The sequence below is a fragment of the Polypterus senegalus genome, chromosome 18 (genome assembly GCF_016835505.1).
Source record: "Polypterus senegalus isolate Bchr_013 chromosome 18, ASM1683550v1, whole genome shotgun sequence".
NCBI classification, from domain to species: Eukaryota; Metazoa; Chordata; class Cladistia; order Polypteriformes; family Polypteridae; genus Polypterus; species Polypterus senegalus.
The window spans coordinates 34,922,029-34,947,027 of NC_053171.1; the positions used below are offsets into that span (position 1 = coordinate 34,922,029).

Below are 24,999 nucleotides of genomic sequence, written 5' to 3' on the forward strand. Positions count from 1 at the left end.
CAAGAACATCATCAACGCTGCAGAAAAAGCATCAAGGTGTTTGTGGGTCAAGAGGGGTGATCCATGGTGTACTTGGACACAAGCTGGGGACCACCCGGGTGAGGGTGACAGATGAGCTAAGGCCTACAGCACCTTTATGAGCCTGAGTTCATCACTGATGATGTGTATGAAGAAGCTACATCATAATATCCTCATACTGATTACTATCCACAGCTGCCTTCAAAATTCATGTTGCTTTAATTTTTTTTAATTTGATATTTTATGTTTCTTCTCTTATGCCAGTAAACCCAGACCCTTAATCAGGCCATCATTTCCTGGGCCGGACTGTCTTGTCATGTCGCCGCTCACCTCAGTCGTTCATGTTTTCCATCTGTCTGTCTCTCTCTTGTTGTCAGAATGGATGCAGAATATGAGAAGGGGAGAATCAAGGAGCTGCAAGAGCAGCGGATGGCCGTACAAAAGAAGACCTTCACAAACTGGATTAACAACGTCTTCTCAAAACACAAGGTGACCACACGCAGACGAGAGGGACACTCTGAGCAACACACTGCCGCAACTCTCTTCTCCTCTCTGCACATCTCCAGGGTTTTTCAAGCTGAGGGATATTTATTTTATGATTCAGTGGAAAAATAAAAAAGATGTTTGTTTCTGGAATTATTTAAATGGTGTAAGGTGATGGGGACGGGATAAGGCCATATAAGCACAATGCTGGAATGTTCTCTCGCTTTGCAATAATTCATCAGGTGAAGGGTACTTGACCTCGGATATTTTCCCATCTTCACAGTTCTTAATGAACAGGATACAGCCGTTACTTCACTCACTTGGGCCAGTCCATATGTAATATTTAATCTTTTGAGGAGTCGTCAACTTACAGTACTTGCTCATGCACTGCCAGCCCCCCCGAACGTCACACAATGTGATGGTCATTTCACTTGTAATACGTCATCTTGTGTTTGCTTTATCATCTTGTTATGCACACCCAGAAAGGATCAACATGCTTGTAATAGTATATTTAATGTAGCGGTTTATTTCAGTTTTTGATTGCCAACATTCCTGTAATATTACATAATGGAGTGCACGTATTTAATCTTACGGAGATCAGTTCACTGTGATTGGTCATTCAGCTAATTATATGTGCTCATACGGGGCTAATACACTTGTACTGCATAAAAGAGCAATTAATAAGTGCTCTGTTAGTGTTTCATTTTGTGATGGGTCTGTAAATTTGCAATATTTTATCTTCCGACTGGTCTATCAACTTGTTATAAATGTTCATAAAAGGTCAAGACCCTCCATAACAGAGTGTTCAGCCTACTTTTGATAATTAATCTTGTGAGGAATCCAACCATTTCCATCATCTGATTTGTCAGGCAGCTTGTTACATGTGCTCCACTGCAGCCAGTGCACTTGGTATATTACGTAACACAGTGGTCGGATCACTTTGCGTTTTTCCTCATGTGCTGGTCAGTCTTCTCATAATATTACATCACATGAGAGGAGCCCCTCTCCACCTCATTTGGACCTTAAATAATGTCTGTTTCTGCAGGTGGAGATTGAGATTAAAGATGTCTACACAGAGCTAAAGACTGGTGTCTATCTTATCCGACTGCTGGAGCTCATTTCTGGGGAAAAGCTTCAGACCCCCAGCAGGAAGACCCTCCGTGTGCACTGCCTAGAAAACAACAGCATTGCTATCCAGTTCCTTAAAACAAAGGTAAGGCCCTGCAGCCATAGAAGCCGATATCTCTTATCGAAGCACAACCCCCAGTAGAGCAAGTTCGGCTCTGAACTGTACACACCAGCCATTCCTACCAAAACTTTGGTATCCTCCTTTAGCCATTCTTGGCAATTATGGAAATCCAGGAGTCAAAGTGACTGCAGGTCTTAATGGTTTTATCCCCCAGCAAAAAAAAAAAGGTCCAGGTCCTTGAACCTCTGTAACTTCTGTTTGCTATTCCAGGGGTCCTCTGTGTGTGTGTGTGTGTACATACAGTCATTCCATGGGCCCCCGTCCTTCATGTCATGACAATCACCTTCTTGATTACACTGCCATTGTCATTTTAACCCTCTGCAGATTAAAGTGGATTTGATTGGGCCAGAGAATATTGTTGATGAAGATCGGACCATGATTTTGGGCCTAATCTGGATCATCATCCTCCGTTTCCAAATTGCTGCCATTACTTTGGATGAGGTGAGCAACTAGTGAATTGTGGGCTATGGTCTCAGTTCTTATTGGAAGTAAGTGGTCTTTTTGGAGGTCAGGAAGACAAGGCCTCTGGTGGTGGGAGGGTACCCACTCTATGGAGGGGAATGAAATGGGGAGTAGGCGGTTGGAGTTTCATCCCTTATATTATGAATCAGAAATCAAACAATCCCGCTGTCAATTGTTACAGGATGAGTTTGTTGCCAGTGCAGCCCGTCGCTCTGCAAAAGAAGCTCTCCTGATTTGGTGCCAACGTAGAACAGCCAAGTACTCAAATGTCAATGTGCAGGACTTCTCCAGCAGCTGGCGGGATGGCTTGGCTTTCAATGCCCTCATTCATTTTCACAGGTAGGCTTGTCTTCTGCTACTCTGAAGCTCGAGTGGACAGCAGCTGCTCCACAGAATCCGGCTGTCTTAGGAGTGGAAGGGGGTACCTTAGGACTTAAGTCAGAGTTGGTTGGGTTTAGTAATGAATTCCAAACCATGGGGTGTGAGGTTGGGAGCATGCGCTGATAGTTCATTGCCATACCCACCACAAGATGAACCAAATCATGACCTATTATAATGTGTAAGCTCCAAATTAAGGTTTTGTTTTATTAGCTAATACACATTTTCTTGTTTCCAAGGCCAGATCTAGTTGACTATGAATGTCTAACACCAAAGCAGCCTCTACAGAACCTCAACTACGCCTTCAACATCGCCGAAACAGAACTGGGTATTTCCCGACTGCTCGATGCTGAAGATGTAGCAGTGCCTCAGCCAGATGAGAAGTCCATCATGACCTACGTCTCTCTTTACTACCATTACTTCTCCAAGATGAAGCAGGGGCAGACAGGACAGAAGCGGATAGCCAAGGTCAGTTGCAATTGCTTTGGTTTCTCATCAAAGGTTCTCGAAATAAAGCCTGTCCTGTTAATCTCACTGTTTTACTGCATTTCGTACATGTCCATGTTTCACGCCTGATCTATGGAATGTATGTATGTATGTATAGTATTGTATATACTCTATAAGCTGTAAATTAGAAGTGCGAAAGTACGAAAGTCCCAAAAGAACTTCCACTAGAGGGAGAAATCCTATCAAAACCCCCAACTAGACAGAAATGGCCTTGTAGAATCTTTTTATAATAAAAGATTTATTCTCCACAAAACTGTTTATCAATCAAAATGAAGCTCCATGGAGGTAATTCAAATTAAACATGTCCCAATAGCAAGAGCAAAACACAGAACAGAAAGTTGAAAAATCCAGAAATTCAACAAATCACAGAAGGACAATAAACACAAGCAGACTCACCGACCCCCTTGTGCATTCACAATGAACCACCAGCAACTGTGGGGGACTTTCCAGATTTATAGGCTGCAGGACAGTGATTGGCTGCGGTGGGCTGGCACCCTGCTCGGGGTTTGTTTCCTGCCTTGCACCCTGTGTTGGCTGGGATTGTCTCCAACGGACCCCCATGACCCTGTGGTTAGGATATAGCGTGATGGATAATGGATGGATGGAGGACAGTGAATGGCAGTTGGCTCCGCTTTTTGGAGCACAAGACACATGGAACAAAACACAGCAGATAATTAAGAAAAGTAACAATAGCATAAATAAATGGCACAGCAAAGGACATTAAAGAAGATGTTGACGTGGCAGACGTGGTAAAACACAAATATTCTGCAGCTCTCACATACAGCATATTCAAACATCTATAGCACGCTTCCTAACAGATAGTAATTAAGTGTGACGGTTTTCACATCTGGACGTCGCCAAATGCTAGTAACTTCTCCTAAAGTCTAAATCGGCACAATATTGGGAATAATTGTGATGAACGATAAACTTGAAGATTCTGCGATAACTACAGGTAATGCGATAAATCACAGATTAAGGTTGTGCACTGTGCAGTATTGCCAATTGTACAAGCTGTCAATACAGATGATAAATTGAGACTGTTAGCTGTACATGTATTAAAACATAATCGTTACAGTCAATAATGAATACTGCAAAAAAAGTAAACATGTTTTGTGGAAAATGCAATTTGTGCTGCAAAATATTTACAAAATTAATTCTGTAAACTATTATGTGCCTATAACACTACATTTTAGATGAATAAACCTTATCAAATCAGATTGCAGCAAAACTTGCAGTGCAAGGGGATAGAAGAAAAATAAATAAATAAATAAATAAATAAACTCGCCTGACTGTCCGGTCAGGATTCCACTTTGTTAGCAACTCTGGTCTGTGATTGCCAGATCACTTGAAATATGTCCCTAGATGATGCACAGCACTCACCCAACTTCGCCTAAGAGCGTCAGCCAAACGTGGTAAATATAAGTAGTGCAAGGCATAACAGAATGACAAACATTTTAAATTCCACCTTTCTCTTACTAGCCAGTTAACAATAATTTAAATTATTGTTATTTATTACACAAAAAATTACATATAGATTACGTCATCAAAATCAAATGTTTCTTGCCTTCTGTTTTGCAAAATTTTTCACCAAATCCTTCAAATCCAGTGTGGAAGCTAAATCATATATACGAAGTCTTCAAGTCTGTTTTATGAAATACTCCGACACGTACAGTTGTTTGCTTGTCAGAAAACTGCGCTTCCTCTGCCAAAAAACAAAACGACTCATGGCAGACGGACGAGACATCTGCACAGTCTGTGTGTGTGGGAAGGTAGAAGGCGGCAACACAAAGCTCTTAAAATGTTTCTTGTGTGCGCGGTAAGTGTTAGTGGTGACATCTGAAGTATGAAGTAATAATGGATACCTTTCTCACTCTATTTTATTTTATTTTATTATTTTGTAATTATTTGCTTATAAATAAATGCAAATACAGACCACTTCAGAAAGCAAACAACAGTTGTCTATTAGAAAATGCCACTGTTCAGTAACTAACCCGTGCGGCTGGGCTTCCTGATCTGCCCAATCCACCTTAATGGTGGCGGCAGCAGCGACCCTGTCAGCACCATACCTTTACACAGGTAATGAATGGGCTGCGTTATTTCTTTTTGATATCGGGACCCGGGCTCGTATGGTGATGCACATTCAAAACCTTTGGAATTCGATGGCTGCTTTAGACATGGTTCACATTTTGTCTTCAGTCTGGCTGTGTTGCTTGAACATTTACACACTCTTTGTACTGCTCTTTATGACTGTGTTTCAAATGGTGGAACTGGCTTGGTGTGTTTCCTGTGAAAGAAGCCCCCTTCGCTTGACATGAATTACAAAATACCTGAGTCTGGAAATACTCTTCCCGTTTAAAGGCATACAACAGATTTGCCAGCTTGTTTGGGGACCAAATCTTTGGCTTTTGAGCCAGAACTTACAGTCTCGGGTATATCCAAGCGTTCGCTGCCTTTGCCAATCAACGAGTTGACAGACAATGAGCTGCTGTTGCTCCTCTTACTCATATGACGTAATTGTCTGCAATGAGTGTGGGCAGCGTGAAAGAGTCTCTGCTCTCAGCCTTTTATTGCAGTTTGTAATTCAGTTACTTGCCTTACTATATATTTGATGCAGCAATGTATTTACTACAGAAGCGACTTATCGCAGTAATAATACGAATGCAATTATTTGTTCAGCATTACTGAGATCTTTTAGTACTAGGGTGTTGTACCATGTTAGCCATTATGAATGTAGTGAGAAGTCAAGCAAAATGGCACCTTTTATTGGCTAACTTGCCTGAAGAAGGGGCCTGAGTTGCCTCGAGAGCTCGCATATTGTAATCAATCTTTGTCATTTTGCTTGACTTCTCACTAATGTCCTTTAGCAACTGAGATGAGCAAAGCAAATCGCCACTTGATAACAGAACACGGATAAAACGCACAACTTCGGTCAAGGCCAAATCTCATTGACCAAGGCCACTTGTCTGGCCGGCCCTTCCACGGGAACTCTGCAGTCTGTTAGCGTGAAGACCCGTGTCTAATAATTGGGACAGTTCACAGGTGAAGAATCAACTCAGAGATGATCGATAGAATGGCAGCCACCTTTCAAGTGTCATGGCTAAGGGTCCGAATACTTTGATATGTTTTTTGGTATTTGGTACACTGTATTAATCCACGAGGGAAAACTGTCTTTTCGCATGATCTTTGGACGTCCTAGCGTAGGGTCAGCCATTGTCCAGCACCCCCAAAGTAAATTTCAGTTTAAAGGCATTGCTCAAGTGCCCAACGGCGTAGGACCCCTTCTGGCAGTAATGGGATTTGAACCGGCAGCCTCCCAGATACCAGAGCAGATCCTTCAGCTTCTCTGTTTATTCAATTTGCAAAAGTTTCTAAAATCCTGTTTTCACTTTGGCATTCTGGGGTATTGAGTGTTGCTTGATGAGGTGAAACAAAATGTAAATCATTTTAGCACAAAGCTGCTACAGAATAAAATGTCAAAAAGAAACTGAAGGGGTCCGAACAGTCTCTGGATGCACGGCATCTGTCCATTAATCAGTTCCTGAACAACGGCCAGTTCTGCTAAGCCCTGTCTTGAGGTGTTCGGTCCAGTAAGTCTAAAACTAAAGTGTGAACGTTAAGAACCCTAATGTCACCTCTGCTTAGGAACGGTAAGACCCCCTTAGGCCCGGCCTTAGACACTTTCTAATGGAATGGCACAGTCAACTGGGCACAAAGTTGGCACTTAAGTGTGAAAGCATAGAAAGGCCTGCGCTGGACCCTGACAGAATGTCATTTGAAGCTTACATTATTTACCTTCAATTCACTGAAAGGTCTCAAATAAGGAGCAGTTTGTCAGAAGATCCCCTAAGTGAAGCTGTCAGGAGGCCACGTCTCGTGTCGTATTCTCTCACCCTCCTGTGCAGTTAAAGATTGATGGCTGTCAACCATTGTTTTCAATAAACTCTTTATACATGCTATTAAAATACTTTTGTGTTTAATAAGTCACCATATCTGTTGGACTTCAGTTCACTTTCTTTTTCTGGTGGCTAAAGTCCAAATGCTTCAACCAGTTCAAGAAAGGAGTGTTAATAAGTGTAGGTCTTCGAAAAAAACAAAAAACATTAGCTGTATGAAGGAGCTTTCCATGGATGCATTGGTGAGAACTGCCAGGAGTTGAGTGACTTGCTCAGGGTCAGTCGAGCAGTGAGTCACAGGGTCAGTCTGTCTCCACCAACACAGGGTGTAACTCCATTACGCTGCTTACTTCTTTCATCCTGGGCTACCAGCGTCTGATAAAGAGGGCGAGTCGTTCGTTAGTCGCCGGTGGGCTGCCAGCATCTGGTCACTCCACTGCCCCCCGTTTCCATTTGCTTTGCTGTGATTTTCTGTAGCTCTAGATCCATTCATTTGTTCATTCTCTGAGCTAGTTTATTACAATAACACAGCGTTATGGGGGTCTGCAGCCTATCCCGACAGCTGCCAGGGTACAAGGGTTGGAGTCAGCCATGTTATACAAGAGTTGGTACGGATTAGGCTGGTAACAAGGGCGATAAAAAAGGATCACGAAATGAACTTGCAAACCAAAAAACAAAGCAGGGGTCCGAACCAGACAGACTACCAAACATGCAGCTAACTCCAATAGCTGTAACAAGAATCAAAGTCAGGAAAACTTAACTGAAAGTCACCATTCCAAGGGTCTAACCTAAAGCGTCACTCATGAAAGGTTTTATATTACCATCCACAAACCTGGACGATTACAAACACCGCGTCACCATCATTAATACCAACACCCTGGTCATGTCATATGTCATGTGGCAGCAACGAGTGTCATTAGTAACAAAATGGCACCAAATGGCTTGAGAACCACCAGGGGGCATTATAGCAAATCCCAAACCCCAGACATAGCAGCACAGACAGCGTCTCCGATGCCAGTAAAGAGGTTTATTGCCACAAATACCTCAACGTTCTCCACAGCTTTGACAATATGACTCTCTACTTGTCCACTCCACCCAAATGAATTTCATCTGACTGCTCTCCTGACTCTGACTCGCCGGCTGAAGCTGCTCCACAGCTTCCTTTATACTGGACCCTATGCTATCACAGTGCACACTGGGTCAGGCAGAAACCCATTTGATAGGAGATTCTGCCTCCAGCAGCTCCTCCAGGTGACACCTGAGGACCCCAACATGGCTGCCCACCAAAACTCCAACTCCCATGCAATCAGCGGCTGTCCAAATAGGATGCTCGCCAAAGGGATGTCACCAGCGAGTGTACCAAGGAAGCACATGGCCCTGGGAAGCAGTCTCCTTATGTCCATCCATTATAACAGCCCTCCGACCCGGTAAGACACCACTAACCAACATGGTTGGGATGCTCATCCACCCACATCTTTTTATTAAAAAGGCTTTCCCGGCCAGGTAAGGAACCATCCATCTCAGCCGGGATTTAACTATTTAAACTCATGCAGCCTATTTAAAGATAGCACCCATTATCAAAATAAGGGATATTTGGGAGTTGTAGTCCTGAGGGACAATCCTGTTGGAGTCCTTAGGTGATCCCGAGGGGTGCTGCAGGGAGAGGAATCCCTGTTTCAGGAGGCTTTGGTCTGACCTGGAAGTGCTTATCCCTGCAGCACCCTAAGTAGAAGGACCCTGATAGGATCAGGACTACAACTCCCATATATCCCTGTGGCCATCTTTACCTGGTCCACACCTGCTGAGCACTGCCATCCATTAAACTGGTGGAGGTCCTTCTGTTGATATCCCAGCACCACCCGACATTGTCTGTTAATTTATCCCTTAGTATGGGATGTTTAAACAGCCCCATCCCAGCTGAGTTTTACCTCCTTCCATATTGTCCTTCCATTATGGTGTCCTGGCTGGAAAAGGGTCCATCACAGCCAATGATGTTTGGACCTTGCAGATAGAATAGAGACTTTCCTGCCTGAATGTTTTACATACCGTGTCATAAAGAAAAAGAAGGAGGCCTGAGATTACAGCTGGACTCACCATACCTGGACTGTATTCACACAGCACCAATGTGGTCAGTCAGCACGTTCTTGTTTGCCAGATATAGTGTTGAGCTTTGGATGTGTTAAACTGGGCTGGAAAGTCATCATGGAGTTGTTTCATTTGTCACACCCTGATATGTCTAGGCATGTCGCTGGATAATGTCAGATAACAAGATCTGTAGCCCCATCATCAAGTATGACATCCGATCCCAGTAGAATTTGTGTAAAAGCTGACATCAGCTTAAGTCTAACTCTTCAATCCATTGGACATATTTTCAAGATGGGACAAAGCAAAAAGACATAGTGGAGAAAATGCTCTAATCAGGAGCCTCAAATTCTGAATCACATTTAATTCTCTTATCAGAGTGAGAAAGCGGGCCGTTCCTCTCTTGTTAAGTAAAATTCTGATGAGAGGTTATTGCACTTCTCTCTCCTGAGTGACACATCATCACAAAAATGACACACAATAATCCTAGGAGGTGTCCACAACAATCCGCTCGATGCCAGTCTTGAATGCTGCCTTCGAAAAGACGACGAGATTGTAAATCATAAATGCAAATACATTTTAAAAACAGAAGGTTAAAAATATTCCAATATAAATAACCCTAACCGTAACCGTCATCTCATCTCCTGGTCCCATATGCTTTTCCTGGTGAGGGTGGCGGTGTGTCCCAAACACTCCAAAAATAATGGCATTCATGACACTATAAAACATTACGTACCTCTGAACCATCACACCAGCCACCACTGGATTTAAGACTTAAGAAGTTTGTCTTTGTTTTATAAATATTTCACAGAAAGCCCATTTACAAAAAACAACAGCAACACATAAAACAAACCAAACCAAAATGACAAGCAGGATATAGCACACTGTGGGACTGAGGTGACTGTGGCATATCCGTGGTTCCATAACTGACCACTTCTGTGTTCAGGGTGGTCTGGCTGGTCACACCACTTCATCTTAAAGCCACTTCAATAGTGAAAATAATACAAAGAAGCAACCCATGTAAATGTAAATATGCAAGCGCCAATTTAATAAACCAGTCCAGTACTAAAGCCACATCTACAGACCATCACGCACAGGCTCAACTAGGCTATAACCGCTGATTTGTCACTGTGACTTCATAGCCATTCCCATGAGCTGAGCAAACGTTAAACATCTCGGTGACCATCAGCCTCACTGCATTTAGAGCTCCCCCTGCTGTTCTGGAGATGACATTGCAGCCAGCACGCCACTCACTAAAGCTTCTTCTCTAATGGATTACAAGCTTATCAGCTTGAAGTGCTCACCAGCTGTCTCCCCTTACACACACACATACATACACACATACATACACACACAAGCGGCCTGTGACCCTCAGGTGAACACTGCAGAAGTGTGTGGCGCTGATGGATACCTTGGGTGTTTTGTATGCATGTGGCTGCAGACTGGGAATCAAATATAAAGGAAATGTTACAGGGAGGTCTACAGGTGCTCACGATATGACAGAAAGGTTAACTAAGTGCTGATGGCTGTTGACCTGTGTGAAGAATGGACCTCTCGACAGACGTAGACCGGCAGATGCTGTTTCATCGAGATGTTTAGATTGTCAGTCCAGCTTGTAGAAGCTTTGTTTATCGACACTGCAAACCTAAACTCCAGAAGCGGGGCCATGACATTTGTTGGAAACTTCAGCCACCTGTGGATCAGATGGCAACAAATGAAAGAGACCACCCTAAAACCACAATTGGGTGCCGTGTCTGCTGGTCAGGTGGGTGACTCACTTGGGGTCTCCTTGTCTTTATCTTTTATTGTTTGTAGTCCTTTAGCAGATTTCTAGCTCATTGTAGTGCCCCTGTTAATTCCTTATTTGTAGTAGACTCTTCCTCAGTCTTTTTTCATGTACCCCTTTGTGGGTGACATCACTATTATTTATGTATTTATTTTCCTCCACTGCAGCACACTCTGAACATTAGTTATTTTTTTTGGATTCTCTTCTCCCCGGTCCGTCCCTATTGCCATTTCTTGTGATAAGGGTCCTTTTGGATGGTCACTCTGTTTCTGTATCCCTTGTTAGTGGTCACTCTTCACCCCACTCTTACAGTATCTTAAAAAGCCTTTCACCGGAAACTCTTCCTGTGCTTAATAATGCTAGTAGCAACCCACGTGTTGTCTTTTACTCATAGATTGTTGGCCTCTTGAAAGACATTGATGACCTCAAGCAGCAGTATGAAAAGATGATTTCGGATCTTCTCCGGTGGATTAAAACAAAAGTGGTGGAGCTTAGTGACCGCTGCTTTCCCAACTCACTGCAGGGCATGCAACGAATGATGGCAGTCTTCAAGACCTATCGTACGGTGGAAAAACCACCAAAGTACCAGGAGCGAGGAGCAATTGAAGCCCACCTATTCAACCTCAAAACCAAACTGCGCGCAAACAATCAACGAGCCTACATCCCACCAGAAGGCAAAACACTTGGGGACCTGGAAAAACATTGGGGGATTCTAGAACGGGCTGAACATGAGCGAGAACGTGCCCTCCAGATGGAGTTACTTCGACTTGAGCGGCTGGAACAACTGGCACAGAAATTTGAGCGCAAGGCGAAACTTCGGGAAGCCTACCTGAATGAGACCTGTAAGTTGCTTCAGCAACAGGACTTCAAGGACTTTGACAACTTGCAGGAAGCCGAAGCGGCCTCCCGTAAACTTGAGGGCTTCATTACTGATGTCCATGCCCGAGACCAACGATTCAAAGCATTGAAGAACATGGCAGCTGTCATTGAGAAAGAAAACTACCACAGCAAGTTCAAGATCAGCCAGAGGTGAGAGCAGCACTTGATGTTGTCTATTTGTGCAGACCGGTTATTTCATTGGGTGTGTGGGGAAACCTTTTAATACAATTTGGTCTGACATCCATGTGGCCAGTGATAGCATAATGTGAAGGTCTAAGGTGTGAGCCGGCTAACCGGCCCATGCAGACTCCACACTGTAAACAGCCACTTTCTGTCCATAGCTGCTTTTGTTAGTCCTTTGGTACTGTCCATATTCGTGTATTCAGGTCACAGTACCTCTGATAGATACAGGACATTTTTTAACTCTTGGGTTTCGAGACCTCAGATCATGTGCCAGACCATAAAGTTCTTTACGTTTCACAACAAAGATTTTAGAATCGTCTCTCCATTCGTGTCTGCCTGTAGAATAGATTGTGTGCCTCATACCGTGGTTTATGCTGCCATTTTGCTATTTTGCAATTGCTGAATTCTGCTTTTTTTGGTCTCAGACAGGAAGAGATTGAGTTACGGTGGAAAGAACTTTTACAGGTGCTGCAAGGGCACAGAGAGACTCTTCATAAGATTGTCAAGACCCTGGTCCTGCTGAGAGACATTGATGTTGTGAAGGCTGACCTTATTGAGCTGCAGGTAAACAAGAAGTTAAGGTTAAAGTGGACATTCACCGCCCGCCTTTATCTCTTCTGATTTTTCTTTCCATTCCGTCCAATTCTAGAACCATGTCATCTCAAATGATTATGGTAAGCAACTGGTTGACACAGTTGACTTGCTGCAGAAGCAAAACCTTTTGGACTCTCAGATCTCTTCTCATGGAGAAACTCTGCAAAGCATTAGCCGAAGAGCAGCATCCACTAAAGACCATCGGGTCCAGGGGAAGGTCCGTGAGCTCAACCAACTATACGATGGCCTACTGTCCCAGAGCAAGATTCGGTGAGCCATTCTATTATCCTGAAACTTCTCTACAAATGATCAGCCCTTGAGTTAATCCACCTTGAAAGTTTAGATGTAGATGTATAAAGGTGTAATGCTATACATTAATTTTTCTTCTCTAGAAGGTCTACTAAGGGTGCAGGGTTAAAATGCACTTCAATTGGCCACTCGAGAGTGCAGTCAGGGAATGGAAATGAATGTATTTCAGAAACTGGTGTCTCAAATTAAGACCATGTAGACCAAGGTTCTACTTAGAGCAGTGTCCATGCTCCAAGCTGGTCCACTCCATTCAACTCTTAGTTGAGGCCTTCCCTGTTATCTGTAAATACATAAAAGTCAAGTCTTATGCCCACTTATTGCACAAGCATGGAGTATTTTTCATAATCCCTCCAGATTCCCAAATTTCTTGGTTCCTTCTCATATTTTTGTCTCATCCATTTGCTAATGTTTTGACTTAACGTACAGTATGTCTCAGTGTTGTAGTTAGTTTTTATTGAAGACTTTGCCTGTTCCTTTAGCTTCTGTTTTTGAATTTAACACTTTGAGTAGTTTGTACACCAGAACGTGATGTTATCCCAACTTAGATAACCCATAATGTAACATTACTAGCAACGTTGCTTTCTGTGTGCTCGATGCAGTCCTCTCTGGTCACTTAAATACAATGGCCAGCTCAATAAGAAGGATGAGGCGTTCATGGGGGGCTGACGTTAGGACTGGCAGTTGGCTCCATCTCTGAACCCTGCATTTACTTACTGCTTGGTGATATTTATGACTTTTCTCAGGTCCAATAAATAGTAGAAGTAGCATGTGACCCAACATTGTGACTCTTTACCTCTATGAAAGCCCTCCTGTTTTCTGACAGGTTTGGCATTATATTACATTTACCTATCTGGCTGATAACTTTATTTAATGTGACTTACAACATTTGTGATACAATTAGTTACATTTCTTTTTATTTTCCCAATTGGAGCAGAGACAGGTCAAGTGACTTGCTCAGGGTCACATGGTATCAGTAGTGGAATCTGAACCCACAGCCTCAGAAAATTAAGTCAAAAGCCTTAACTACTACATCACACTGCCTCTGTTTTAAATGTTTAGTTTCGCCTCTATTTTTTAAAATCATGGATGCCATTATTTTGTATGGTTTTTCATGGCCACTTGTTCCCGGTAGGGCCCATGCTACCACATGACCAGAAGATATCATTGGAGGCCATTTACTGTTTAAGATGGTGGGCTACTATTATTACAATACAGGTCTCTGGATTGAAAACAAATCTTGGCCATGCATTTAGTTATTGTAAATCTTTTTGTGATGTCAGGATCTCGTATATCATTTTGACAAGGACCTTTGGTTAATATTTTGGATTTCGTATGTTGGTATGGTTTTGGTTTTCTGGCTTTGACCCCTGCCTGTTTTGATCATAATTTCCTGCTTCATCTCTTGGTCAACCATTCTGTTAATGCTGTCATTGTGGTTTGACATTTTTCAATATGGTCAGCATAAAATCTGTACTTAACAAAACCTAATGTCACACAGAATTCAAAAACCAGCAGTTCAAGAAAGCCACAGTATTTAGAAGTAGCTTTTATCTCCCGTAATGGCTAAGTTAACTCACATTTGCATTGGAATTGGTAGCTTCTGTACTTAGTGGTTGAAATGATTGTGATGACACCACTTTTGGGCTATGTGCATGCGTCTTGTGCCACCTTGAGGTGGGAGCACATGATGCAATGCATGACACCAACTTAGGGTGCCAGAATGTCATCACTGAAATGCACCCATCATTACGTAATAGATAGCTTTAGTATTCAGTAACTGAGGCAAAATATTGTTGAGATTCTATAATGGCAGAAGTCACGGGCCGGCTTCTTTTCTAAACCTTTGCACACAATACTCCAGATAAGGCCTCACCAGTGTGTTATTGTACTGACTCGTGAGAGATGGTAAAATGAAAAATGAATAAGAGAGTTGTAGTCAGAGAATGGGCTAGAGGTCAAAACCAGGAGATAACACGATTGAGTGTCAAAACCAAAATGTGAACCGGAAATCAAAGTCAAAAAGCAGGAGCAGGGATTCAATAACCAAAACGGCAAAAATAAAACTCTTTAGAACAGCAAAATAGCATTTATCCATCAAATTCAGTTACCTCGAAATGACTTGGGATGATCTTTATATCATCAATCCAAAAGCAATACCAACCAGTGTGCCCCGGAGCATTCTGGGTATTGTTTCCAGAGCAACAGTAAATACAAGAGCTCTAAAACTGCAGCACGCCTCTGGAAGACAAAATGGTGGCACAGTAACGTATAAACAAAATCTGAACTTGAGTGTCCAAACCGCTGATTCAATGCACTTGGAGGGAATATACTGCAGATCATTTATGGAAATCAGAGATCATGGTGGTTATAAAGCCAGAGCATAATCTTCTTGGACTTGGATTTGTGGATTCAAATTTAACATTTTTACTTCTTACTTGAAATACTTTTACATGTTAAGGGTGAAAATTTTTCATCACATAGAGAACCATAGACACATGGAATAAATCACCAAATATACCACAGCAAGTGGTGTTTTGGGTTTTTTGAATAAAGTGGTGGCAACTGGTTGGAGTATTGAAGACTTTAGATGAAGGACAGTGAGCTCCACCTATTGTTCCACAAGAGCATTAAGTATACCATAGACAGTAGGACATTAGGAACTTTGAAAACTTGAACCTGATGGTATTATGGGAAAATTAGGTTGATGAATTTTGCTTGGTAAGAATGGACTATTCTCCTCAAAAGATGTTCTAATGCTATCACGTGTTTGATAAACCATAGGAAGTTGGATTTTAAAAGGTTTTTTTTAATAAAGTGTTGGCAACTGGGTGGACTTTTGAAGACTTTGGGACTGTTGAATTCCACGTATTGCCCTCCAAGAGTGTTGAGCTGCACATTTAAAATGGGGTGGAGAGTGTTTGATCTTTACATGTGAATACATGTGAATGCTTGATTGTCTTGGGTTTGATTTCCTGGAGTGTTGGAGTTCTGGGGACACCGTTGTTACACCATGTCATACTCCAGTAAATGGATTATCAGAAGACTATTTCTTCAACATTGTCCCTGTCCTTTTCTACAGGAAGCAGGCATTGCAGGAGCAGCAGAACCTCTTTGAATTCTTTCACAACTGTGAGGAAGTTGAATCGTGGATTTATGAGAAGTGGCAGCTGGTCCGCACTGCTGATCTTGGCAGAGATCTTATCCAGATTTTTGTTACTATCAACAAGCAAAAGGTGAGTATAGAATAGAATAGAATAGAATAGACAACCTTCATTGTCATTGTAAAATAATTTACAACAAAATTACGAGCGCCACTCCAAATGGGTAGAAAAGAAAAACGACACTACTGTTGTGAAAAACAAACCAATGCTACAACACATAATATAAATAAGAAAAACAAAAAAAAAACAGTAATGCCATTGTGGAATAGTGGGTCCAGGCTTAAAAAAAAAAAAAGGGGGCCAGTTTTAAATCCATAGAGCGGTGTTTCTTCTTTGGGCTCGATTGCACCACTGCGGGGAGTTAATGAGGTAGTTGGAGGAGTCGCACCTGCACGTGTGGGTGCAATCGGACTCATTTGCTTCATTGGCTTCCTGCGGTGTGTGATTAAGGTGCTGAGCCCACGGAGACGTGAGGGTATATATACGGGTTGGCACAAGGAAAGAGGGGAAGAAATGAAGGAAGGGAGAGATCAAAGATGGAAGAAATGAAAGAAAAGTAAAGGATCAAAAGAGGATAAAAGACGTGAAAGGCCGTCTTAGCATGAGGATCTGGCCACCTGAAAGGAGGAGACAGCACGAGCTGGGGCTCCATGAAGGAGCGTTAGCTGTGGTGCTGTAGGGGCTAGTTTGCCTCACTGAACATTCGGGTGGAGTGTGGTGAGCAAGGCAGGTGCCCTCTCTAGGCTTCCGAGGTGCGACCATGTGAGTGCGAAGGAAGAAGGGAGGAGAGCCAGCCTCGGACGGTCTGGCTGTGATACCTGGAGGCAGCCAAGATGGAGGTCGGCTGAAAGGAGCTCGTGGCTGCTGAGTCTCCGCCGGCTACGAGAGCAATGGATGAGCCGGGGAGAAAGAGAAGGAGGTGGGCTGAGATCAGGAGGAGTTAGACTGCATTTTAACCTCGGATTTTAATGGATTTATTTATTTTATTTATTGATCATGTTTATTCCCACTTTTCATTGGATATTAATGGATTTATATATGTACTGTTTTTTTGAATACTGCACTATTGACACTTGTTGGTTTTACTTTTGTGCTGACTGTTTTTTTAATAAAAGCACTTGGGCACTTTTTCCACCATCCTCTGGCATCATTAGGGAATTGTCAGCTCATCTCGGTCATAACTATTGACGGTGTTGGTTCAGCAGACTCCCATGTTGGGAAGAGGGAATCTGTAGGGGACCGACATTGTCACAGTTATATGTAAAAATATGCTTAAACAAAAATAAAAATAATATAAAATAACAATGAAACCAGTAGTAATACAATAAATAATACCATTTCACTGGGGAGTAGCTGCACGAGAGCAGCAGCAGTATGTATGAGTCTATTACCCAGCACTGACCAAAAAATATTAACTTGCCTTATTTGCTTATTTTTGTTCAATGTATTTATGACCATTGAATTAAAAAAATGGATTCTGAGTCTGTCGGTCTGTACTTTCAAAGATCTATAACGCCGACCAAAGGGTAACCGTTCAAACAGCTGGTGACCAGGGTGTGAATTATCCTTAATAATGTTTGTGGCTCTGGTGAGATAGCGGGAGCGGGCAATGCCTTCCAGGGAGGGCAGACGGTAGGCTGTCATTTGTTGTGCTGTGTTTACAACTCTCTGGGGAGCCTTCTTGTCAGTGTACCATGCTGAGATACAGTATGCCAGGATGCTCCGATGGTTAAACAATAAAAAGCCACCAATAGTTTTTGCTCCAAGATGTTTTTCCTGAGCACTCTCATAAAGTGCAGTCTCTGTTGCACTTTTTTGACCATTGCTGTGGTGTTCTCAGACCAGGAAGGGTTCTCTGAGATGTGGGTTGCCAGGAATTTGAAGGTATGTACCCTTTCCACATGGTCTCTGTTGATGTAGAGAGGAGCAGGTTCTGTGCCGAGCTTTCTCAAGTCCAGAATGAGTTACTTGGTTTATGTTTTAAGTTGTTCACTGCACACCATTCTATCAGTCTCTGGACCTCGTCTCTGTAGGCCAAGTCATCTCCTTCTGAAATGAGCCCCATTACAGTGGTGTCGTCTGCACACTTAATGATAGCATTTGTGGGATGCAGTGTGGTACAGTCACATGTGTACAAAGAGTAAAGTAGAGGGTTCAGCACACAGCCTTGAGGAGATAATGTGCTGAGCAGAAGGGAAGAGGAGAGAAGAGCGCCGAGTTTAACCCTTTGTGGGCAGTTTGACAGAAAGCAGGTGGAGTGGGGGAGGCCTAAGTCTTTTGGCTTGCTTACCAATATGTAATATGACCTCTTCATTATTTGTCTAGAGCAATATTCCTGTAATTAATTTTCAAATGTATTTTTTACAAGTTGGAACCCACAGTGGGTGAACAGTCCTAAAAAAAACGGAATAAGGTTTTGAAGTCGGGGAGGTGATTCCTAAGTGAGCAGTGGCACCCTGCTTTCATCGCTGGTGTGTGAAGATCTGGGTTCTATCAGGGCAGTACTCACTAGATGAGATGTCAACTGGACACACTCATTCATGCACCCACCCAGGCCTGGTTTAAAGTCACCAGTCCAATTCATTAAGAATGAAGAGGAAATTTTGTCATACTAAGATGAAAATGTTCACAGACACGGGGAGATAATGCAAAGTTGACACAGAGTGCGACTGGGTGGAGATTCAGACTCGGTCCACTACAGCAGCGTGGTAAAAATAATAACCGCTGTTTAATCTGTTATTTAGTCAGTGAGTCATTAGTGACTTCATAGTGGGCACCGCCAGGAGCAAAATCAGAATTCAGAGCAAGAATTTCCTACCATCTCTTGTAGGTGAATGATTGAAAGCAAACAGGTCAACGTGTTCCTCCTCCTCACTCTGGACTGTCTTTCAGGGCTTAGAGGCAGAGATGCACTCCTATCAAACATTCTGCAATGCGGTGGTGCAGAGAGGTCGCAATCTCTGCCGCAGAGGCCACCCCAATGAGGCAGACATCAGGAAGTGGACAGACACCCTGCAGAAACAGTGGCAGCAGTTAAGAGACGAGATGGCCAATCGTATGGCGCGACTGCAGGCAGCAAGCCTCATCAAACAGGTAAGGCAGGAACGGGAGACAGAGGCTTGGGGAATGTGACTCGGATGGTGTTCTTCTTCATTTTGGCCATTTCATCTTTCTAATCCCACTATTCTTTGATTTTCTCAGCTCTCACACTCTTTTTCGCCTCTGTCATGCAATTCTTTCTTCTTCTTGTTCAGTGGTTCCCACTGTTTGCTAACCGCTCATCCTTGTCTTGGTTTGACCAGAGCTCCGATCCTGGCTGTACTTTATTTTCTTTTTATTTGCTTATTTTATTGTTTTTGTTTTATAAATTCTTTTGTATTCCATGTTTTGTTCACTTTATGTTTATATAGCAATTTTCACTGAGTGCAGACTCCAAGCGTCGTAACAAGTTCACAGGTAAAATGCCATTACCCACTTTACAAATTGGTAACTGAATAATGCATTCGCATGAAGAAACTGACTTGTTTAATCAGACAGGAAAACAAAGCAATTCCAAACCGATCAACATAAATGAACCTAACAATCCTGAGGACTACAAGCATCCCTGGGTGTCTATGAACGGCAAGTTAGAGTGGTCTAAGAACTCACTGGCCAGATATAAGAAGGGTCAAAGTAGGCTGCCTTTCCTACGCTGACTTCTTACACTATGCTGCGGATGTTCTGTGAGTGTGTGGCTGTCAGTGGTATTTTGTTTGCTGCAGCGTGCTGGGGGACAGCTTTGAAGGTAGCAGACATTAAGAGGCTTAACAAACCGATTCAGAAGGCTGGCTCTATGGTAGGAGAGGAACTGGGCGGCTTAGAAACTGGCAGATTGGAGAACATTGTCTACACTTCGGCCTATTATTGAAAAGGCTAATCACCCCCTTCGCAGTGTTGCGGTTGGACAGCGGGACATTTTAGCAGTAGACTGACTAGCATAAAGGGCTCCAATGAACGTCACAGGAAGTCCTTCCTCCCCACAGCCATCAGACTCTGTAACTCCTCTTCTGGTCACTCATCCGGACCATATGCTCTTCCCTCTTTCCTTAAGGATCTCCCTTGAACTACTTAGATGTGCAATAACTCGTCTTGTTGTTTCTCATGTGCATAACTTTGAACTTCATTTCTTTCTCAAAATGTGCAATATTATTATGTGAAATATTCCCTGCTCAGTGTGCTATTCTGTTGAGTAAACTAGGGATTTAGTAAGAGACTCAGATGTATGGTATATATTATATTTAATTAACTGCGTTCCTGTGGAGCATAGTAAATAAAGATTTATTATAGTTTAGGTTGATATTTATATTCTATTTTACTTTATACACTTATTTTTTAGATTTGCTCTTCGTGTTACTTGTGCCTTTGTCTATCCGTACAGTTGTAACATAAGTAATTTCCTCTTGGTTTAATAAAATATTCTGATTCTCTTACCATCATGGCTGAGCTCTGGGCAGATGGCAACAGGGGGAGAGGAAAACAAAAACTCCAGTCAGCAGCTGTATCCAGCAGGTGGCGTTAGCACCCTTGTTGGAATGAGTGCTTTTGTAATAGTGGCGTGTTACATGACCTGAATCGATATATATATAATATAAAAAGGCGATACTCCTTCCTTAGTGATACGGCGGTAAGAAATCACATAGGAGAAATAATTTACTTTCATAAATGACGGCTTGCAAAGCATAACAGACAAAGGAAGCCAATGGCAAGAACCCAGTTTGGGAGTGGGGGCCCGATGTGTAGAGTCTGCCATTTTCTCCATGCAGTGGAGGGATTTTCCGGATCGGATGATGGTATCTTCCATTCATCTGTTGGCTTGAAAGGTGTGCTGGGCAATGTTCCAAGGCTTTATACTCTTTCTTCATGTGCAGGCCCCCACTTAGGTGAATCATGCCATTCCAAACAAGGCAGAACAGGATACAGTTTCCTGCTGACATTGACATACAAAATAGTATAAAATGGTCTGACTGCCCATTTCGCAGTTGTCCCTAACTGTCTTGTCTTCTAATGCTTGCCTAGCAGTTCTTACATGGTGAACCAGATAAAAGGCAGATTTATAAAATGTATTTGCACAGAGCACAGTGACATATTAAACGTATACTCTGTGGGGTCCATGGTCAGTTATAATGGACAAAATGAAAGATAAAGTCAGACGCCATTACAGTCCTGTAGACCTCAGCCACCCTCCCAGGGGCAGTGTAGCTCTCTACTTGGCCATTCATACGACAATAGCGTCGGGTTTTGTTTTCTTTTCTTTTCTACTATACTGTACTGTAACACATAACTTCTTGTTTAATAACTTATTTATTCATGTCTTCTAAATGTCATTAATTATCTTCTTTGTCTTCTCATTGAGCAAAATAGGCTGACGTCAAAGCTATGGAACCACCAGTGGTTTTTGTTAATAGAGCAGTGATGTTTTTCAGAATTGCTTTCCTTCCGCAGAAAAGACCACCCTTTGTTGTCTGAAAAATTTGATTATCTGGATGTGTCTAATGAACAAGAGGCTCACAGTTGTCTTTTCTAAGGCATATGATTGTGCCATAGATCTTTACCAGGGGCTCTTCTCCCTAGATGGAAAATATATGTTCTTCTCACCTTTAAAGCCCTTCATGGGTTAGCCGCTCATTATCTGTCTGAGCTGCTGCTTCCTTACACTCCTGCCCGTGCATTACAATCATCGGACGCTAAGTTACTCACTGTACCTAAGTACAGGTTAATAACTATGGGTGGCAGAGCTTTCAGAGTGATAGCCCCTAAAATTTGGAATTCTCTCCCTCTCAGCTTTTGCGAGGAAAAATCTATTATTAATTTCAAACATCTGTTAAAAACACATATTTTCAATGAGTATTATCCTTTATCATGTATGTAATTTCTACTGTCTTGTGTGAACGGGATCCTGGCACAGACAGGCAGACATGTTGTTTTTCCACCACCAGACGTTTATTTACAATATATACAAGTTATTAAAGTGCACACAAAACCCCCAAAGTCCTGGCCACACTACGCCTTACTCTCTTCAGGCTGCCTCCTTGCTTCCTCCAGCAAGCTCAGTCCTTCCTTCTCTCCCGACTCCAGCCCTGAATGAAGGGAGGCGGCCCCTTTTATTCACACCCGGATGTGCTCCAGGTGCTTCCTGGTAATCTCCCACCGACACGCCCCCGTGTGGTGGAAGTGCCGGCTGTATCCCCGGAAGCTCTCTGGGTGTCCCTGCTCCTCTTCCCCCCCTGCACTTCCTGGTGTGGCGGATATATAAGTGCTGAGGTCCAGGGTTCCCAAGGCATCGGGGCACTTCCTGGTGGTGACCACGGGCCCATACAGGGTTGGGCTTCCAAGCCCTCTACCCGTGGCCCCCAAAGCCACCAGGGTGGCGGTGACTACGTGCTCCAAGGTGGGCGCACACCCTCTTCCGGTCCTCCAAGGAGTTCCGGCCGGGTCGTCGCCCCTGGCATCCCTGAAACTTTTTAATATGTGTATTGAATTGTAATGTGTCCTTGACTGTATGAAAGGCGCTATATATATAAAACGTATTATTATTATTATTATTATTATTATTATCATGACCAGAAGCTTGATTACATCAAGGAATATTTGGAAAAAGATTTCCATTTGCCCTTCTTGTGGTCTGTTTGGCAATGGATTTTTTTATTGTCAAAACGAATGATAAACTTGTCTGCCCATTCAATGAATATCAGAAACTTGAGAAGATTCTATAAGGAGTGATTATCTCCGGCTTATCTCTTACACTATTGAATCTGGTTGCCATAAATGTGAACATTAATTTTATTTAAATTTTTTTTCATTTTTATTACTATTTAATTTAATATTGTTTCTTTGTATCAGTATACTGCTGCTGGATTATGTGAATTTCCCCTTGGGATTAATAAAGTATCTATCTATCTATCTATCTATCTATCTATCTATCTATCTATCTATCTATCTATCTATCTATCTATCTATCTATCTATCTATCACACAACTGCAGAACATTCGACACACGCCATCACAGCAAACACAAGATTCTTGTTATCTAGGAAAACGAGTTTAGGTAGTTAGGTTCCTGATTTATAGGTTTTTGATTTATTTGCTTGTCTCTTGCTAAGATTTTGTGTATTTTGTACCTCCATTGCACAGTCACTCTCTGTTAGTTTCTTAAGATCTTAAGCACTCTGCTCATCACAGTCTTATCCAGCTTTCCTCACTTAGATTCCCTTTCAATTCTTATTCACTGTAAGTTCTTGCTTTAGATTTTTTTTTTAATTCTCTGCTCTTGATTTTGGACTTTGGATTTGTTCATGTTTGTGTTGCCATGGGGAAGTGGCATTTTGTATTCTCTTTTCATTTTTAATTCTCTTATTGTTTAGATTTTTGAAACTCTTTGTATAAACTTAATTATGATTAGTGACATTGTAAGGCCTCTTTTGGTTAAAAGGGACACAGGGTCTTTTCAAAGTTTCCCACTCCCTATTGAGAATTTTTAGACATTTTGTGTGTTGTAGGCCACAAAGCCGGCTTCTTGAGTTTGAAGACCATGCCAGACTTGTGGCCTAGGAGCACAGACCTGATTTTGAGCTTTATGAGCCCTGCATTGATGATAATTCCCATTCATTTACCTTTCCACTCTTTTCTATTAATTTCTTTTCATCCTTCTTATTGTTTTGTCTATTGTTCCCACTTTTTCTGCCCTTCTTCACTTTTCCCATCCACCTTTCTTTTTTAATTGTTCCATCCATTCACTCTTTATATTTTTCTCCTACCTGCCTTCTCTCCTTGCCTATAAGGGTTCAGGATACAAAATGTTGTTTCTTGATCTGCGGTTATTTTTGTTCTTTTTAAAGTTCTTTTGGTGATGTCACAATCATCACCCATTTTTGAAGATGCTTATACATCATGAAGCATGACGTTACGGCTTCCATCTAATTTAATTTTTTGTGAACGGAGCCCTCACCATCATCTGACTACTCTGTTTGTCCACCCTTACATCTCTGTTTATTGATTTTCAGATCATCTCCATCCAACTTCTGTTTAGACTGAAACAAACACAACACCGCTGGGCTCCTCTTTCCTGTTCATTCATCTTGCTTTTCACTCATCATTCACTTCTCTCTTCAATCTTCATTCCTCACTTTTGCCTACTTTCTCTTCTCTTTTCATTTCTTCCCTTCCTCACTTGTCTCTGCTTCCCCTTCCTTGTTTTGTTTCAGCTGAGTTGTATTTCCTGTCTTAGGTTTATTTTCCTGTCCTGTGCCTTCTTTGTTTATTCCAAAGTATTATTTTTCTTATGTTTCATATTGTATGTTGCTTGCTAATATTTTTCTGTATTTTTATTATCCACGTGTGCTTTGTTGTTCTCCGGTGTTTCTTGTGTTTTGTGGGTGATACCCTAAGAGGCGGGGCCACCATCACATTCACTGCTCTTGAGACCTTCCTCTGGCTACGTACAGTAAGTCCTAAAGGAGGGGATCTCAAGAGTGGTGCCTTGAAGTGAGAGTACTGTTGTTATGATTCAGAAAAGAGACTTTTAAGAGATTTTTAAATAAAGAGATTGGGAAATGAGACATAGTACAGAAACCGAGCCGAGGTAACTGATAAGACATCGAGAGAGAGAGGAGGTTGGGAGTGTGTGCTGATTACAGCGCGTTAACACACCCACCACACAACAAACCACAAGGATTAGGACTCAAGTGCAGCCATGTAGTGGGTGACCACACTGGAACAGTGGGAGAAGTTTTTTATAATGAGTGGAGTGCCAATCCTGCCACTAACCCCCAGGTTGTCCCTGCAAGTAAAGAGGACCTGATTAACATCTGTAACAAAGGCGCTGAATAGGCGCCTGACCCGACACAGAAAGACACAGAGGCACGAATAAAAAATACAAATACTACGTCTTCCTCGCGCCACACAGCACAAACACAGTCCCAAAGCACCAACACTAAATCACAACACACTCTTCTTCCTCTTTCACCACTCCTCCACAAG

At 42.4% G+C, this 24,999-nt stretch overlaps 1 protein-coding gene across 1 annotated transcript in view; it reads left to right on the forward strand.

Moving 5' to 3' along the window:
- Positions 1 to 396: 396 nt before the first annotated feature.
- Positions 397 to 24,999, forward strand: part of LOC120519091 (spectrin beta chain, erythrocytic-like) — a 147,161-nt gene continuing 122,558 nt past the window's right edge. Inside the window, exons 1-10 of the mRNA XM_039742188.1 lie at positions 397 to 507; positions 1,547 to 1,714; positions 2,075 to 2,191; positions 2,394 to 2,551; positions 2,830 to 3,058; positions 11,253 to 11,887; positions 12,346 to 12,484; positions 12,570 to 12,784; positions 15,903 to 16,056; positions 18,877 to 19,077. Of these exons, the coding sequence (XP_039598122.1) occupies positions 397 to 507; positions 1,547 to 1,714; positions 2,075 to 2,191; positions 2,394 to 2,551; positions 2,830 to 3,058; positions 11,253 to 11,887; positions 12,346 to 12,484; positions 12,570 to 12,784; positions 15,903 to 16,056; positions 18,877 to 19,077 (2,127 nt within the window). The remainder of the gene's footprint in view (positions 508 to 1,546; positions 1,715 to 2,074; positions 2,192 to 2,393; positions 2,552 to 2,829; positions 3,059 to 11,252; positions 11,888 to 12,345; positions 12,485 to 12,569; positions 12,785 to 15,902; positions 16,057 to 18,876; positions 19,078 to 24,999) is intronic.